Raw genomic sequence first — 19314 nt, 5'->3', positions numbered from 1 at the left:
TGTGTCTGCCAATTCCTTTTGATACAGTGACTCGGTATATTATTTCCATCTTCTTTTAATACTTCCTAGATCATTTAATATTCTGCCTAAGGCATCCTTGATTACAGCAACTTGAATGTTTGAATTTTTTCTTCAGTTCCTTGAGCTTAAGAAATGCTGAGTGAATTCAGCCTTTTGATTTTCTGAATCCAACTCCTTGGACATTGTTTCATTATAATATTTTGCTTTACCATGTCATGCTGCGTTTTCAAATCTTCAGTTCAGCTCTTTAGTATCTTGAATTATTCCTTGTGATTTGGCTTCTCTCCACTCCAGTGCAATCTTCAGAGTTTTTGGTTCCTGTGAAAATTGTTTCATTTCCTTTAGTTTCAATTTGAACTTGCACTTGAGTAATTAACGGTCAGTTCCATAATCAGTACCTGATCTGGTTTGGACTGCTGATATTGAGCTTCTTCAATGATTTCTTCCATAGATGTAGTCAGTCTGATTACTGTGAAGCCCATCAGATGAGTTCCATGTGCAAAGTTTTGTGTTTCTAAAGGTATTAGTGATGAATAAATCTTTGAACATATGATATTTGATCATTTTATTTCTGGCTCTTTTATGGTCACCTTCTGTCACCAAGTACGTCCTTTTCAATTACCACTTTCCCAGCTACCTCATTTTTCAAACTTTTGCATTTCACTCATCAGTTATAATCAGTATACATCGATTGCATGTTTGGTCAATGTTAGACAGTAAACTTTGGTAAAAATCATCAGTTTCCTCCTCTTTAGCTTTTGCTGTTGGTTGAATGATAGTAATATTAATAAATCTTCCTTGCATGAGTGTTGGTAATATTCTAGCATTTACAACGTTGTACTTTAGGATAGAACTTGTAATTGTTTTTTAAACTATAAATTAAAACAATTTTTCTTTCATTTTTCATTCCCACCATAGTAGACTATGTTATTTTCTGATTCAAAGTGGCTAATACAGGTCCATCTCATCTCACTAATGCCGAGAATTTGCTATCTTGTGTCCCATTTCATCTTAGACAAAAATCCACAAGAACAAAAATATAATCTTGAGTATATACCACATAAATTTAAAAATCATCTCCTGAATAGGTTTCAGGCATTGAACACTAATTATTAAAGCCAGATATGTTAATTGGTAAAATCAAAGAGGTCATCTATAAAGAGAATGAAAAATCTTTACATAGGTGGAAGAGGAAAAGCAACAACAAAATGGATTCCAGAAGAGACTCTGAAAATGGTTCTAGGACATAGAGAAGTCAAAACAAAAGGATCAAAATGCCAAAGTAAAAGAGAGGAGCCGAAACATTTCAAAGGGCTGACTGAGAAGACAAACAAAGTAACGGAATGTGTAACCTGGAGAATAAAATAGGAAGAAATTTCTTGGCATTTAAAAGTTGAAAAACTGGTAAAGTCAAGCCTTGGGTTACAGTACTTAAAAATGTTGTTGTTGTTGTTATGTGCTATTAAGTTGCTTGCCACTCATAATGACCTTATGTACAACAACCCTGAAACCTGCTCTATCCTTTGCTAACTTTGTTGTTTCTGACATGCCTATGCTCATATCCCAGTCACTGAATCAATCCATCTTATCAGTGGTCTCCCTCTATGTCTATCCCTCCATCCTTCCAAATATGATGCCCCTCTCTAAAGACTGGTCCCTCCTTGAAACATGCCCAAAGTATGTCAGATGAAGCCTCAGATCATTGCCTCCAAGGAGCAAGATGGCTTCACCCTTTCTAGGGCAAACTGGTTTATTCTCCTGGCAGTCCATGGTATATTTAAAATTCTTCTCCAGTGCCACAGCTCAAAGGCATCAATTCTCCATCATACCTTGTCATTCTCTAGCTCTGTGATGTATAGCAAGCAATTGCAAAGACTATGGCCTGCATCAGGTGCACCTTAGTCTCCAGACTGACATTGTTGCTCTTCAGTACTTTGGAGAGGTCCCTGACAGACAAAGTTTCATCTTTTGATTTCCTTGCTGCTGGTAACAAGAGTGTTGATTGTGGAGCCAAGCAAACTAAAATTATTAACGATTTGAATCTCTTCACCATCTATCCTGATGCTGCCACTTGGGCTCAGTTGTGAGAATCTTTGTTTTCTTCATGTTGAGTTTTAATCTGTATTGAAAGCTGCAGTCCTTGATCTTCTGTAGCAATTACTTCAGGTCTTCGTCACTTTCAGCAAGCAGGGTTGTGACATCTGCATAATGGAGGTTGTTGATGAATCTTCCTCAGTCCTGATGCCACACTTCTCCTCATACAGCCCAACCTCCCAGATAATCTGTTCTGCATGTAGATTGAAGAGATACGGAGACAGAATACATCACTGACCTACACCCTTTTCCATTTTGAACCATGCAGTGTCTCCTTGCTCTGTTCTGATGACTGCCTCCTGGCCCAAGTATAGGTTTCTCAAAAGCACAATCACATGTTCTGGATTCCCATTCTTCTCAGAGTCAGCCACAGTTTGTTGTGATCCACAACAAACATAGTCAAATGCTTTTGCATCGTTAACTAAACATAGATAGATATTTCTCTGATACTCTTTGCTTTCAGCTAAGATTTATCTAACTTCAGCTATTACATCCCTAGCTGACATGGGCAAAGTTTTGATTGATATAGAATGCAGCAAAAGAAGATAGAACAAATATATAGAATCACTGTATCAAAAGAGTTGCCTGACACAGTTTAGGCGGTAGCATATGATCAAGCACCAGTGGCACAGAGGGACTATATTTAAGCTGCACCAAAGACACTGTTAAAAAATTAGACTCCAGAAATTGATGTAATACCAACTGTTAAGTTTTAAGTGACAGGTACAGCCCTGGGTGAGTTCCACAGTCTATGTCAGAAAATTTGAAGGTTAGCTGCTTGGCCAGCTGATTGGAAAAGATCCATATTTCTCCTTTTCCCAAGAAAGTTGATCCAGCAGAATGTACAAAATATCAAACAATATCATGAAATCCACATGCAAACAAAATATTGCTAAGATTATAAAAATGGACCAGAACAGTAAACTGAGAAAGAACTGTCATAATTCAAGCTGAATTTAGTAGAGGCTATGGCACCAGGGGTATCATTGCTGGGATTATATAGATCCTAGCTTAAAACAGAGAACACACAAAAAATAATATCTGTTTGGTTTTTTTATCAATTATGTAAAGGCATTTAACTGTGTGGATAATTATAAATTATGACTTAACATTGAGAAGAATGGGACTGACTCCCAGAACACTCAATTATGCTTATGAAACCTAGACCTAGACCAAGAAGCTGTTGTTCAAATGGAGCTAGGGAACGCTGAATGGTTTGAAATCTGGAAGTGTGTGCATCAGGATGGGATCCTTTTTCCATACCTATTCATCCTGTATGCTGAGTAAAACATTTGAGAAGCTGGATTATATGAAGAAGAATGTACCATCAAAAGAAAAGCAAAACTCATCAACAACATGTCTTATGCAGATGGTACAACCTTGCTTATTCAAAGTGAGAACATGAAACACTTGCTGCAGAAGTTCAAGAACTATAACCTTGAGTATTGGTTATATCTCACCATTAAGAAGCCAAAAATCCTCACCATTGGACTGAAAAGGAACAACGTGATAGATGGAGGAAAGTTTGAAATTATCAATGATTTAATTTTACTTTGATCCACAGTCAAAGCTCTTAATACCAGCCATCAAGAGTTTAGGAGATATATTGTACTGGACAAGCCTTTCCTTAGGGGACTCTCTGGATTACTGATAACTCGATTCTGGCCATGCTCTTTTCAGTCACTTGCTATATGTCTGATAAATGGACAGTGAGTAAGAATTACATAAGAAGGATTGAAGCCTTTGGGTTATGGTGTTGAAAAAGAGCATTGAAAATCCTATGGACTGGCAAACGAACAAGCAGATATGTCTTGGAAAAATACTGCCAGAGTTCTCATTGGAGGCAAGTATGGCAAAGTTTGATCACACATACTTTAGGCATGTTGCTAGTAGACGCTATACTGGCAAAGGTGCAGAGTCAGAGAAGGAGAAGGAGACCTTCAATGAGATGGATATACATGTTGACAGCAGTAAATGGACTTAAATGTGTCAGACATGATCAGGATGAATAGGATAGGATAGGATAGGATAGGATAGGACAGGATAGGATAGGGTAGGATTCATATCTGTTGTTCATAGGGTGTTATGAATTGTTCTTAAGAGAGCCTAAGAACAACAACAATATCTACAGCAGTTTTCCTATATTCATACTTCATACATTCCATATACCAATTATTAATGGATGTTTGTAACTATTTCTCCTCATTTGGATTGACTTTGGATCTGGGTTTCCTGCTTAGTTGTTACTATAGCTGCTCTAGTCCTTCTATTGTTCATTGGCTTTCCAGAGATCTGTTATATCTGAATTGCATGGCCAATTCTGCTTGGTAGACTGTCTTAATTTTGTAGATTTGAAATTTTTCCACCAAGGGTGAATTTTTGGCAATTAACACACTGGTGGTGACATAACTTCCAGTATCACAGCCACCCACAATTTATTCTAATAGGTCAAACTGACAGATAAGATCTGTACTAATAAGCACATATATATAGCAAGTATACACACACATAAGCTATAAAGTAATTAACTAATTGCAGTTCATTCCCCAAAACAACAAACTGAGAGATAAGTGTTATAGAGTTAACAGCAAATCAGGCATATCAATATCATGGTCCAAATTTCAGCTGTGGACCATGGTAGCATGTCAAGATGGGCACTAGAGCCTTTCAACAGAGGCCTGTACCTGGCATAGTGGGATAACATCCTGGATGAGGGTATTAATATCATGATGATGATACAACTAGATCTTTAATGGCTGTAATCCACACAAGACCTGAGTGCCTGCAGCTCTCAGGCCCAAGGATGGACAGGGTTTGAGTCCAACCTAGACTTGCTAGAACCTCGAGTTTTAGCAGGATCCAACATCCAGAAGTAGTGTTTCCCTGCAACTGTATTCTAATTAATTCAGATACTGACGAAGAGATTGAGAGTGTTCACAGCTTCAGTTTGCTCGGCTCCACAGTCAACACTCTTAGCACCAGCAGTCAGGAAATCAAAAAGCGTATCTCGATGGGAAAGTCTACTGTTAGGGACCTCTCTAAGGCACTAAGGAGCAACAGTGTCTCTCTGGAGACTAAGGTGCGCCTGATACAGGCCATGGTATTTGCAATCGCTTGTTATGTATCAGAGAGTTGGACAATGACTAGGGAGGACAGAAGGAGAGTGGATGCTTTTGAGCTGTGGTGCTGGAGAAGAGTACTGAATGTACCATGGACTGCCAGGAAAACAAACAGATTCATCTTGGAGAAGATTAAACCAACCTACTCCTTGGAGGCAAGGATTCTGGTGCTTCGTCTGACATACTTTGGACATGTTGCCAGGAGGGACGGGTCCTTGGAGAGGGACATCATGCTTGGGAGGGTGGAGGAACAGCGCAGGAGGGGAAGACCCTCTATGAGATGGATTGATTCGGTGACTGGGGTAATCGGGATGGGTGTGTCAGAGGCGGTGTGGTTGGCGCAGGATAGAGCAGGGTTTAGGGCTGTTGTGCATAGGGTCACTATGAGTCGGAAACGACTCAACGGCACATAACAACAACAACACAGTATATAAGACAAAGACTCTTACAGGATGTGACTGCTATGTCTTTCTTCCACAGAGTGGCTAGATTCTTGCAGGATGTGACTGCTATGTCTTTCTTCCACAGAGTGGCTAATGGCCTTAATTCTCTGTCAGCAAACAAGTGCTTACCCACTATGCTACCAAGGATTCTCAAGCATAGATATGTTTAGTCTTTTTTCACAAATCTGCAAATAGTTTGCTTTTGCTGTTATGTGTCATCGAGTTGACTGTGACTCATAGTGACCCTAGGTACAATATCTCTGACCCTATTCTATCTTGAGCCAATCTCACCACCTCCAACACGCTTACCCCCATCACCCTTGTCACTGTGTCAATTCACTCATTCAAACAAACTGAAACTGTTAACAATCTCAACCTTGTCACTGTCTATCATGATGCTACAAATTGGCCCAGTGTTAAGAATCTTTGTTTATATTGTGTGAATCCATTTCTAAGACTACAGTCCTTGACTTTCTACAGCAAGCACTTCAGGTCCTCTTAGGTTTCAGCGGTCCCTCTAGGTTTCAGCAAGCAACGTTGTGTCATCTACAAAACACAACTTGTTGTTTAGCCTTTCTCCAATCCTGATGCTACATTTCTCCTCATAGAGCCCAGCCTCCTGGATGATCTGTTTACATATAGATTGAAAAGCTATGGAGATAGGACCCAACCCTGATTTCAAACCAGGAAGTAGGAAGTATTTCCTTCCTCTGTTCTGATGACTGCCTCCTGGTTCAAATATAGGTTTTGCATAAACACAATCAAGTGTTCTGAGAATCCCATAATCCTCCAGGTTAGTCACAGTTTGGTGTGATCCACACAGTCAAATGCCTTTGCATAGTCGATGAAACACAGATAGACATTCCTCTGGTACTATCTGCTTTCAGCCAAGATCCATCTGATGTTGGCTATAATGACCCTAGCCTCACAGCCTCTTCTAAACCCAGCCTGCACATCTGAAAGTTCAAGTTGGTTTTGGATAATTTTCAGCTGAATCTACCTTGTATGTAATATTAACGACTTTGTTTAATAATTTCCTCACTCTTTTGGGTCACCTTTCTTTGAATTGGGAACAAATACAGATCTTCTGAAATCAGTTGGCCAGTAGATGTCCTCCAGATTTCTTGGTACAAAATTTGGTGAATGCATCCAGGGCAGTGTCTGTTTCTTGGAATATGCCAATTGGTGCTACATTTCAAATTCCATTTTCACAAAATTCCAGCTTAGACTTTTCATCTGCAAATGATTCTTGGTGCTTTGAAATTCATTAATAACAATTGTTCTTATAATGCTTATTGTTCTGAAATTAATTCTTACATAGAGTTCTTCTGCTAATTATCTCTTTAATACCATAATAAAATGTAGCTTTACTGAAAAAGCAGCAACAGGAAATTTACTTTATAATGAGGAAATTATTTTTAATATTTTCTATTAAAATTAATCTATTAAAAGAATTATTAAGAGGATGTTTCAAATAATAGTATTGAGTTAATAAGAATGCTTAACTTCAACAGTCTTTTCTGTTTCATTGTCAAGAAAACAGTCTTCATCACTAAACCAATAGGGCATACATGATAGAGAAAAATTATAGTGGATACTGATTTAATTTTACTTGGATTCGCCATCAAAATCCATGTAAAGATTAGTCAAGAAATCAAAAGACCTGTTACATTGGGAAAAGAATTTCTGCAACGATTTCTCTGAAGTGCTAAAGAGCAACAATGTCCAATTCAAGACTAATGTAGCATGGTCTTTTCAATTGCTTGTTTTGCTTCTGAAAGTGTGACAATTTAAAAAAATGACAGAAGAATAAGCCCCTTTAATTGTGATTTCGGAGGGGAGTACTGAATATCCCATGGACTGTCAAAAGAACAAACCAATCAGTTTGAAAAGAAACAAAATGATGCTGGTCCTTTGAAACGAAGATAGTTAACCTTTGTCTCATGTATTTTGTGCATGTTATCAGGAGGGGCCAGATCTTAGAAAAAGTCATCGTGCTAGGAAAAGTGGGTGGTCAGAGAAAGGAAGACCCTGGATGAGATATATTGACACAGTGACTGTAACAAGGGGCTTGAGTATATTAGAGATAAAGAGGACGACGTAAGATAATGCAAGATTCAGATTTGTCGTTCATAGGCTTGCTTTGATTTGTAGTTGACACCATCATATTACAACTTCAATTATAAAATGTTATACTGTATAATGTATACATTTGTGCCAAGTTGTGCCAAGACATCTGGAGGACAACTGCTTGCACTGACTGGAAGAGATTCTCATATTTACTCTTATTAAGAGGTGACCCTATTGAGTCTGGAAATTATCACACAATATCACTAATATCACACACTAGCAAAATCACACTAAAGATCATGCAGAAATGACTGGAATAATCATTAACAGAGAACTATCAGAAATTAAAGCTGGGTTTAGAAGAGGTGGCACTAGAGACAATATTGCCAATGTTTACTCAAGAGACAATGTCAAGGGATCTCAGAATGCTCTTCTCACCCCTCCTCGACCCCACTAGCATTTGTTTATTTTTGTCTTCCTGATTTCAACCCTCCTGAGGTTCTTGTTCTGATTTTCATGTGTCATCCTGTCATCTTGACTCAAAGGGACCAGATGAATAAAAGCTCTAAACTCTGCCTTATTTCGTTGAGCCAATCTTATTGTCTCTGCCACACTTACCCTCATTACCCTAGTTACTTTATCAATTCATCTCATTCAGGGCCTTCCTCTACTGTGCTGATCTTCCATCCTTCCAAGTATAATCTCCTCCAGATACTAGTCCCACCTGGCAACATACCCAAAGTATGTGTGAAAGAACTTAAAAACCTAGTAGCAACCCGGGCAGACCTGTTTGTTCTCTTAGCAGTCCACATTATGTTCAGTATTCTTCTCCAGCACCACAACTCAAAGGATTAAATTCTTCTGTCATGCTTAGCCATTATCCAGCTCTTTGATGTATAGTAGTAATTTTGAAGATCAGGAGCACTTTAGTCTCTAGACGGGCTTCATTGCTCTTCAGACTCTGGAGTGATCCCTAACAACAGACTTTCCCAATACAATTCATCTTTTGATTTCATGACTGCTGGTGCCAAGAGTGCTGATCGTAGATCTAAACAAGATTAAATTGTTACCAATCTCAATCTCTTTTCCATGTACGTGTTGTTGTCAATTGGCTCAGTGGTAAGAATGTTTGTTTTCTTGATGTTGAGCTTCAATTCATATTGAAGACACCAGTCCTTGAGCTTCTGCAGCAAATACTTTAAGTCCTCCTCAGTTTTCACAAGAAAGGTTGTACCATCTGCATAATGCAGACTGGTGGTGAGTCTTCCTCCAATTCTTATTTAGAGACAGTATATAGATGCTTTGTGGGAGAGAATGTATCTCTGCTGTTATAATCCAACTAGTCTGTAGCTCCTCTTATATTTTTTGTCCAGTAACCTTAAGAAACTAACAGAGGCTCCAATCAACAACTGCATTGTTCTTTCAAAATGTATTCTCTGGTGGCTTAGTATTAAGAAGCTGTGCAGCAATCCCAAAGGCACATGGTTTTAGTCCACCAGCTGCTCCATGGAAGAAGGATGGGCAAACTTCTGTGTGATAAACTATCTCTGAAAACCCACTGGAGGGTCAGCTATGAGTGGTTCAAATCAACAGCATACCACAACTTCTAATAGTTTTTGCGTAATATATCTCCATATATATCTTACATTAACTTAATAGTAAAATCCATCTTAAAAGAGGCATACAGGGCATTTTAAATACTGAATTTTATATGCCTCTAAAATAATTTCTGGCTATGCTCAAATTATGTATGCTGTTACCTTAGCATTAATGATATATTTAATAATCCTTTATCTTATACATTATCATAAGTCTATCAATTATGCCTATGCCACCATGTTGTTCCATTGATTTTAAGTCCCTTATTGTCTTCTATCTTCTTTAATTTCAGGTAATTAATGGATAAATATAACATCTAAACTCTGAGATAATCCTGGAATAAATAATATATTTAATTTTTCAATGTTTCATTTAAAAATAAAAAATTATTTATTAGTCATAGATATCGCCTGGTTAAATACCTTTCACTGTAGTTCCCTTTCTTTACTGATTGTCCACATAAAAAGGTCTCTTCAACAGTTAACTTCATTTCAGTGCTCTATTTTCAGTTGATTGTAAAGAGGCTAATGGGTGGACTTGTGTTCTTTCAAAACTGATTGTGGTTAGTGTTGTTCTGAGGGTTACTTATCTGTTTTTAGCAGGAATATATTACAGAAAAAACTGAGACTGTTTCATCCTTACTTGTTTGGTAACAAATTTGCCTTGTTATTATGTTAAAAATGAATTCTTAGTCATCTTTATATATAAAAGAGTGCCTTAAAAATGAAGTTGTTGTGGTGATCTTTTGTAATTTTAAATTATGCATGTCCCCTCCACCAAAGTTGTTATGTGAGTTGCTGTGGAGTTGATTCCAATTTATAGTGACCCTAAAGGGCAGAGTGAAGCTGTTCAATAGGTTTTTTTTCCCTAGGATAGAACTCTTACAGGAAAGATCACCAGCACTTTTCACCCATTGAGCTGTTAGTGAGTTTGAAACATCAATATTATTTTGGTACTAGCCAAGCACTTAACTTTTTGTCTCACCAGGGCTTCTATCCACTAGAGTAGGAAAGAAATTATATATATATATATATATATTTAGGTGAAAGATGTTATAAAGCCAGAGATTATACTTGATTTATGAATTAGTTAACTCTTAGTACTCTATGATTAACTCCCTGAATGATCAAATAACAGTATGAGTTTTCCTAAAATTTAGAGCACTCAAAAAAGTAAATGCAGTAAAATATAGTTTATGAAAATATGTATGATGGTAATTACTAGTTTCATAATCTGGGGCTTTCCCCCCTCCTTTTCTCTCCTCGTGCAGCAGGTAGGAGTTGGAAGGGGAAGGTAATAGGGTAGATAAAGAAAATGGAATATGTTTTTCATATTTTATTTGTATTAAGTCATCAAATAGTCAAACCACAGTAAAACTATTGCACACTCCTTAGTTATAAACAGAGAACTTTAATTCTTTACTGTGCAGAACTGAGTCATAGCTGACCTTCCAATGAGATTCTCAGGCTATGAATTACACTGGATGAGATTGCCTATCTCTTGTCCTCCTGATCTGATCATGATCCTGGTGAATCTGAAACATCAGAGAGATGTTACTTTTGATTTAGCTGTTCATTTCCCTAAGACTAGACCACTAAAGCTGCTTTCAGAAATGGTGATAGTACATTGTTCTTTTACTCTATCTATCTATCTATCTACACACACACACACACACACACACACACACACACACACACACACCGCAACACACACTTGTCTTTTAAATTAAAAGGTAATTACTAGACATATTGTCATCATGTATTTAAGCATTCATTTTTTATTACATGGGAGGAAGGATTGGTGTTTTTGTTTATTATTGTTAATTTCATTTAGAGAAAAATCATAGAATAAATTCACACTTCATACTTTATTTTCAAAGAAATTAGGAACTGTCAAATTCCTGGGTTTTTAAAATTTTTTATTTTTTATTAAATTTTATAATATTTAATGAACATTTACAGAGATTTTGGATTTCCATTCATTCATTGTTGCACTATTTTCTCTACCCCCCAGTTTGTTCCTCTTTCCACCCCCCTTGAAAGTCTGTTTTAATCATCCTATTGCCACAGTGCTTGTCAAAGCCAGTTCTGATTAATCTTCTTTTTCAGTGTATCCTTTGCCATCCCCTATCACTCCTCCCTGAGAGAGTCTTCACCCTGATTCATAAGGAAAAGGAGACAGAATATTCTCTTAGCTACTTCCTGCTAAAAAAGGATGTTGTATGTTTCAAGGTGAAGATCTTCTCTCACTACTCTAAAGGGTTCCTTTAGCAATAGGAAACATGTATACTATTGTGGAGATTGATTTTGGAATTTAGATGTACTGTTATCAATTGTGTTTAGCCATACATGTTCATATCCTTGAAGCTGTATCATGGAACTATTGCAGCCTAGAAGACACAAATTTAGCTAGCAAGTTAAAAGTACATGAGTAAAAAATTAAAAGCAATATTATTCCAAGTAGAGGTTCTAACAGTGGCACAAATCAAATTACAGAGGGAAGGTAGTTCTTAAAATAAAAGGCTTATTGACTAGTACTTTGTCTATTATAGTATAAAGGTTAGAAACCACAAGATGTAGAGGCTCAACTATGTCATTTATTACTCTTAAGTCCTGTGCCAAATTCCATCTACCACTGGGTTGTTTTATAGCTTGGAAGTCCGCATGCAAGGCAGAGGTGAAGTAAGGAACTGCTAAAAAGGTTTTCTGTCAATTCCAACAATTAAGAAATAGTGAGAAGATTTGGGACCTCAGAAGGCTTTTAGGACCAAATAGTAGGCTGTTGTGTCCAGGAGAAAATGAATATACTTACCAGTAATGTTAATGCTCACCCACAGCTCTTCTGGGAGGATCTAAATCATTGAAGCTTCCTCCTTTATTTCCAGCTGGACAAATTCCTGTTGATATGTGCTATCTTACCTGTGAAAGATACAGGGCAGAGTCATCAAATGCAAATTATTATAGTCAGATTACTAATATTAATTCATTCCTGTTTTCCTCTGTAATGATAGTAATTGACAACTTAAAAAATATTTTTAAATGTTTTTAAAAAGACAAATGTGATAGAATGACTTTTTCTCTAAATTTAGACTATGTTCACCTTATATATGAACATGATTTTGTCTGTTTGTTTCTTTCAGCCTATGAATTACAGAACTGCCCAGATCCTCCACCATTTCAAAATGGATATATGATCAACTCAGATTACAGTGTGGGACAATCAATATCTTTTGAGTGCTATCCAGGATACATTTTAATAGGTCATTCTGTCCTCACTTGTCAGCATGGAATCAATAGAAACTGGAACTATCCTTTTCCAAGATGTGATGGTAGGTTAATATTTTTTAATATATAAAAATGCAATGAATATTTAATAAGCATCTTGAAGGATTTATTAATTTATTTTTAAATGCTTATTGAGAACCTGTTGAGGACTTGGTACTTCAGAAATGTGTGTGTGTGTGTATTTGTTATGTGCCATCGAGTTGCTTGAGACTCATAATGACTCTTTGTACAACAGCCGCCCTAAACCGTACTCTGTCCTGTGCCAATCACACTGTCTCCGACACACCCATCTGATTACCCCAGTCACTGAATCAATCCACCTCATAGAGGGCCTTCCTGTCCTGCACTGTCCCTCCACCTGCCCAAGCATCATGTCCCTCTCCAAGGACCGGTCCCTCAGAATCCTTGCTTCCAAGGAGCAGCCCGGTTTAACCCTCTGCAGGATGAATCTGTTTGTTTTCGTAGCAATCCATGGTACCCTCAACACTCTTCTCCAGCACCACAGCTCAAAGGCATCAATTCTTCTATCCTACCTAGTCATTGTCCAACTCTATGATGCATAACAAGTGATTGCAAAGACCATGGCCTTGTCGGATGCACCTTAGTCTCCAGTGAGACACCATAGCTCTTCAGAACTTTGGAAAGATCACTAGCAGCAGAATTTCTCATTGCAATTCATCTTCTAGTTTCCTGGCTACTGGTGCCTAGAGTGCTGACCGTGGGACCAAGCAGACTAAAGTTGTTAACAATCTCACTCTCTTCATCATCAATCTTGATGCTACCAATTGGTCCAGTGGTAAGAATCTTTGTCTTCTTGACATTGAGCCTCAATCCATACTGAAGGCTGCAGTCCTTGACCTTTTGCAGCAAGAGTTTCTGGTCCTCCTCAGTTTCAGCAAGCAGGTTTGTGTCATCTGCATAACACAGATTGTTGATAGATCTTCCACCAATCTTGACTCCACATTTCTACTCATAGAGTCCAGCCTCCTGGATAATCTGTTCTGCATACAGGTTGAAAAGGTATGGAGATAGGACACATCCCTAGCATACACCCTTCCTAATTTTGAACCATGCAGTGTTTCCTTGCTCTGTTCTGACGACTGCCTCTTGGTCCAAGTATAGGTTTCATATTAGCACAATCAAGTGTTCTGGGATTCCCATTCTTCTCAGATTCAGCCACAGTTTGTTATGGTCCAAACAGTCAAATGCCTTTGCATAGTCAATGAAATGCAGATATATATACCAGATGATAAAAATAAAAAAAATACAACAAAAAGAAACAGTGTTTGACCTGAGACTATTAAAAAGATAAAAAAAATAACAAACATAAATGTTTATGATGCAAATTCAGGCAAAAAGAAAGTATTATACTAATTGTATGTATAAATTATTATACATATAAAAGGTGTAGTATATTTACAGAAGAATTGTGGAAATCTTTATTAATCTAGCAAAATGTTGCATTTCTGTGGTTGCATTAAGTTGTTCAGGTAGAGGCCGATAAAAAGTGTTATTAATTTTCCCCTAGTTTTTGTTGTTTTAAAATTTATAAGTCACATATTTTTATATATTTTTTAAAATTAAAAATGTATCCAAGATTTTGGTGTATCATTTTGCTACTCTGGAGCAGAGAACATTACAATAAAAGACAGATTAAACAAATGCTTGGAATATTATTAAGTCTTGATGGGAAAATGAAATGCAGTTTTTTAGTGTCTGATGACAGGCTTTTCTTAGATTTGGGAAGTTAGGCTACTGGAGAGTTGAGGTGGAAGAATTCATGCTTAACAAATATTCATTAACAATCTGTTACCTTAAAATTTTTCAGAGACAAATTGTTTTTTCTATTTGATGTTTTGAGAGAATCTTTCAGTGTATCTCTTATGAGGAAAAGTTAGTACTTACTAATTATTTGTGGCTACCAAAATTTTCATTACTCATTAGAAAAATTTGGAATATCAAGTTAGAATAAATAAGTCAAGTATTTTCTTTATAAAGAATGCATGTGAAGCAGAAAAGTTAATACATACCTATTCTTCTAACATTATAATACAGTACCTTTAAATAAAAAAAAAATGAAATTACCAACTCTGCAGACCTTTGAAATGCAAAATACTTATACCCCATGGAGAAAAAAGGAAAGAAATCTAGCTGTATTTGAATTTCTCTTGAAGAAGTTAAAACATTCACTTACACACACATACATAGTCTTCAGAAGTTTTTAAAGTCTATTTCTATCCTTGAAGTTTTACAAACAGTAATATTATAAAAATAACTACAAAATACCCTCAAGCTTTAGCTATACGTTTGAAAATTTTAGTCTTATACATTTAATTGTATATTGTCAAATTATTTTAAAAAATTACGAAATATATATATTATATACCCACCACATGTGTCATATGTTTACCTTTAAAGCACTTAAAATCCACTTTGGCCCTATTTTTATGAATATGTAAGGTTGAATATTCATAAACTACCTTGAAATTATTAAATAATTTTTCACAGGTTTATTTTTAAGAAAGATACTTTGTGTAAAAACATAAATTCAATATTTAACTTGATTTCATTTGTTTTTAAGACAAATATAGAAATAAATGTCTTAACAGAGAAATAGTATAGCCCAGGATATATTTTATGATACAGTTTTTAAAGCTTTGTTTGCAATTATATCACATAATATACTACAATATATTCCATATTAATGGCACAATATAAATTAAGCCATTAACAGAATAAAACTCACACCACAAATTTTAAAAAACAAACTAAGCATGGAGAATGATTTTTAAACATTGTTTTTGCTTGAGAAAGTGATACTTTCATTCAATTTGTGAGTTCCTGTTTTCTAAGTCAAATTCATTGCTGTAAATTTAGGATTGAATTATGACTGATCCTCCGACACATTTTCAGAAGCTATAAGTTAGCATAGGGTCGCTATGAGTCACAAGAGATTCGATGGCACATAACAACAACAACAACATAAGTTAACTGGGAGAAGAGTGTCCTTCTTTTTCTCACTGAGTCACTATGGATTCCAAATACCGGAGATGTACCACTTTTAGGCTAACAGCACCATTGAACCAAAATCATTGTAGTGCAAAACAGTCTTCAAAGACTACAACCTTGTAGATACCATAGAAATCTCAGAGTGAAAAAAGGAATATACTATGAAAAGCTTCCAAGCATGTTTGGTAAAAAGTGACCAATTCAGAAATTAGGACACAAGAATTACGAAACATTGATCTTGAAATATAATTAACTTGATTTGTATTTATATTCTAAAATATATATGCATTTACTTACAAAACTACTTTATAATATTAGTGCATTATAAATTTAATGTCTTTTCTATTTTTATTGTGAACATAGTATTTTAATCCATAACTATTGTGTTTGACACAATCATTCATATACATTGTAATTTATACAATTGCTATTGATCTATACCTATTATTATCTCATCATTTCTAGTCCCCATTGAATCTTTATTATTCCTTCAACTTTTATCCACTTGATAAACTCTGCTAACCTAGTAATTTCTATCCTTCTTTTTTCTGACCACTTCCCCATTGTCCTTCTCTTTTGAACATTTATACACATCTAACAATTTCCCCTCTATTTTTACAATAATAGATGTATGCAATATTTATCCTTATCAGACTGAGTTAATTTCCTCAGCATAATGCTCTCTAGAGTCTCCTATCTTATATAGTATTTTATGAAATTGTTGTTCTTTAGTGCTGCTTAATATGCCATTGTGTGAATATAACAAAATTTTTCAACCCATTTGTACACCTTAATGCTTTTAAATATGCATCAATACTTAAGAATATAGATCTCAGTTATAATAACATTTGTTGACTTAAGTGTTCCTTTTTCATGGAAAAGTTTGTACACTTATACTTTTAAAATATGGGTGCATTTTGATTTTATTTTTTAGGATGGCTTCACTATAATGGATGAGTATACATAGTATAGGTATCTCTAATGAAAGAGTTGTGCTACTAAACCAAAAGCCATGACTTTCTGGGGTTCACATGGCTCTATGAGAGAAAGATAGGAGATCTACTTTTTTTAATGTTTAGCCCATTAAAGTGCTGGAGGGTCAAATATGCAGGTGAGTTGGTTCCTACTAGACAACAATGAAACAGAAGATAAAAGATGCATGGTGATGTAAGGACAGAAGCTCACATTCCATGCACAAGAGTTGGCTTGACTCTTCCAGCCAGTGCATTGTAGTCAGTAAGATAGCCAGAACTCCTATGAGTGGAAATTTCTGTGTTGATATGTATGGATAGATAGATAGATAGATAAATAGATATAGATAATGTAGACTAGGTTTTAATAGTGCTTCCAGACTAAGATTCAGACTATAAAGAAATGCCTAGTCTATTTCTGAAAATATCTTATAAAGTCTATGGATCACAACTATTTGATCTTCAACTGATTACTGGACCATGTAATATTTTGTTGAATACAGTATAAAATTATTGTAACATGGGCATCAACTTGTTAACACCTAACAATATACAAGATAATAAAATTATTACGGTATTAAAGCAGCCTTAAATAGAGATTGAGGCTCAATGTCAAGATGACAAAGATTCTCATCACTGGACCAGTTGGCAGCATCAGGATAGATGGTGAAGAGATTGAGATTGTTCACAGCTTTAGTCTGCTTGGCTCCACAATCAACACTCTTGGCACCAGTAGCCAGGAAATTAAAGACATATTGCAATGGGTAAGTTTGCTGTTAGGGACTTTTCTAACGTACTGAAAAGCAACAGTGTCTCTCTGGAGACTAAGGTGCATCTGATACAGACCATGGTCTTTGCAATCACTTGTTATGTATCAGAGTTGGACAATGACTAGGGAGGATAGAAGGAGAATTGATGCCTTTGAGTTTTGGTGTTGGAGAAGAGTGTTGAGGGTACCGTAGACTGCTAAGAAAACAAACGGATTCATCCCAGAGAGGGTTAAACCGGGCTGCTCCTTGGAGGCAAGGATTCTGAGGCTTCTTCTGACATATTTTGGTCATGTTGTAAGGAAAGACTGGTCCTTGGAGAGGAACATCATGCTTGGGAGGTTGGAGGAACAGTGCAGGAGGGGAAGGCCCTCTAGGAGGTGGATTGATTCGGTGACTGGGGTAATCGGGATGAGTGTGTCAGAGACAATGAGTTTGGCACAGGACAGAATACAGTTTAGGGCTGTTGTACATAGATAGGGTCACTATGAGTTGCAAGTGACTCGAATGCACATAACAACAACATTAAAGGGCCTAACATACATGGAAACAAGTATGTTTATTTGACCTATTTTATGAGCAGAAATCAATTTGACAATATAATTTATTTACTTGACAGCAATTTGCTACGTATGAAAGCAGGAATAAAGTGAGAATTCTTTAAATGGGCAATTTTCCATTATTTTCACATTAGGGCTTTACGCTTTGGAACACACTCTGGAGTGCTTAGTAACAATGACAAAAACAAAAAAGTCACTTTCACTATAATAAATTGTTCAGATTAGGTATTTCCATATTTTTCAATGAAGTTTATACTGGTTCGTGAATATTATGAAAATATATACTTTTATGGTTGTATACCATTGAATCAAAACTGGCTCATAGCTGACCCTCCTTTGGGTTTTCAGAGACAGTAAATTGCATGGAAGGATATCACCCATCTTTCTTCCATGAAGCAGTTGGTAGATTTAAACCACCAGCCTTGACCATACAGATCTTAATAATTTTAAGTTATCTAAAAAATCACACATAGAAATAACTAGAGAACTTTCTTTACCTCAATAGTTATGCTTTTCACAATAATATTTACTGCAACCTAAACTCTTAGGGTTTTTTTTATTAAATTAGTCTCTTTATTTTTCATTTCAATGAACATCTACAGAGATTTTGGAATTCCATTCATTCATTGTTGCACCCTTCTCCCCGCACAAACAAACCCCTCCCCCCTCCTTTTGCTCCTCTCCTTGAAAAGCAAAAGAAAAACTCCCTCATTGGTACACAATTCCCCCCGCATCTCCCCAAACCCCACCCCCTACCCCAAATATAATCCACTCTGCAATGTTTTTAGAGATTAGAAATTAAGAAGACATTTATGACAATAAATTGCAGGAAACTATTTCAATATCAAACCTACAACATAGTGTTTAATAAGCGATGCTTTGGTGGAAGATCCGGAGCTCTGCTGGCATAGCACACAAGGAGCTGTACTGCCATGCCTCTCTGGTGGTTCAAATAACATCTGTCATTCCTCGGGAGAAAGATGGATAATCTCCTCCCACGTGATTTACAGCCTCAGAGATGCAATAACAGGCAGCTATAAGTCAATTCCAACTCAATGGTAATGAGTGTGTGAGTGACAGTAAAAGATGACAGTCAAGAAATTATTGCAATATAAAAAATGAAATTTAAAAGAAGAAATGACAGTTATGGAACAGTTATATTCCATAATGCATAAGGTCAACCAGAGTTAGCATAACATTTACTAGCAACAGGTATGGGAGTAAAGGAAAAGCATGTTGTTGGATATCATCTTCCCAATACCAAGCAAGAGCAATAGAATGCATCAGAGAGTTGGACAATGACTAGGAAGGATAGAAGGAGAATTGACGCCTTTGAGCTGTGGTGCTGGAGAAGAGTATTGAGTGTACCATGGACTG

General features: G+C 36.3%; 1 protein-coding gene across 1 annotated transcript in view; it reads left to right on the top strand.

Annotated features, from left to right (window-relative positions):
- The window catches only part of CSMD1 (CUB and Sushi multiple domains 1), a 2584888-nt gene that overhangs the window by 2235990 nt on the left and 329584 nt on the right, over positions 1-19314 (top strand). The window contains exon 40 of the mRNA XM_006895025.1: positions 12486-12674. Within this exon, the coding sequence (XP_006895087.1) occupies positions 12486-12674 (189 nt within the window). The remainder of the gene's footprint in view (positions 1-12485; positions 12675-19314) is intronic.

Source organism: Elephantulus edwardii, unplaced genomic scaffold (genome assembly GCF_000299155.1).
Source record: "Elephantulus edwardii isolate Elephantulus edwardi_28Jun2011 unplaced genomic scaffold, EleEdw1.0 scaffold00154, whole genome shotgun sequence".
Lineage (NCBI taxonomy): Eukaryota > Metazoa > Chordata > Mammalia > Macroscelidea > Macroscelididae > Elephantulus > Elephantulus edwardii.
This window is presented reverse-complemented; position numbering and strand designations above follow the sequence as displayed.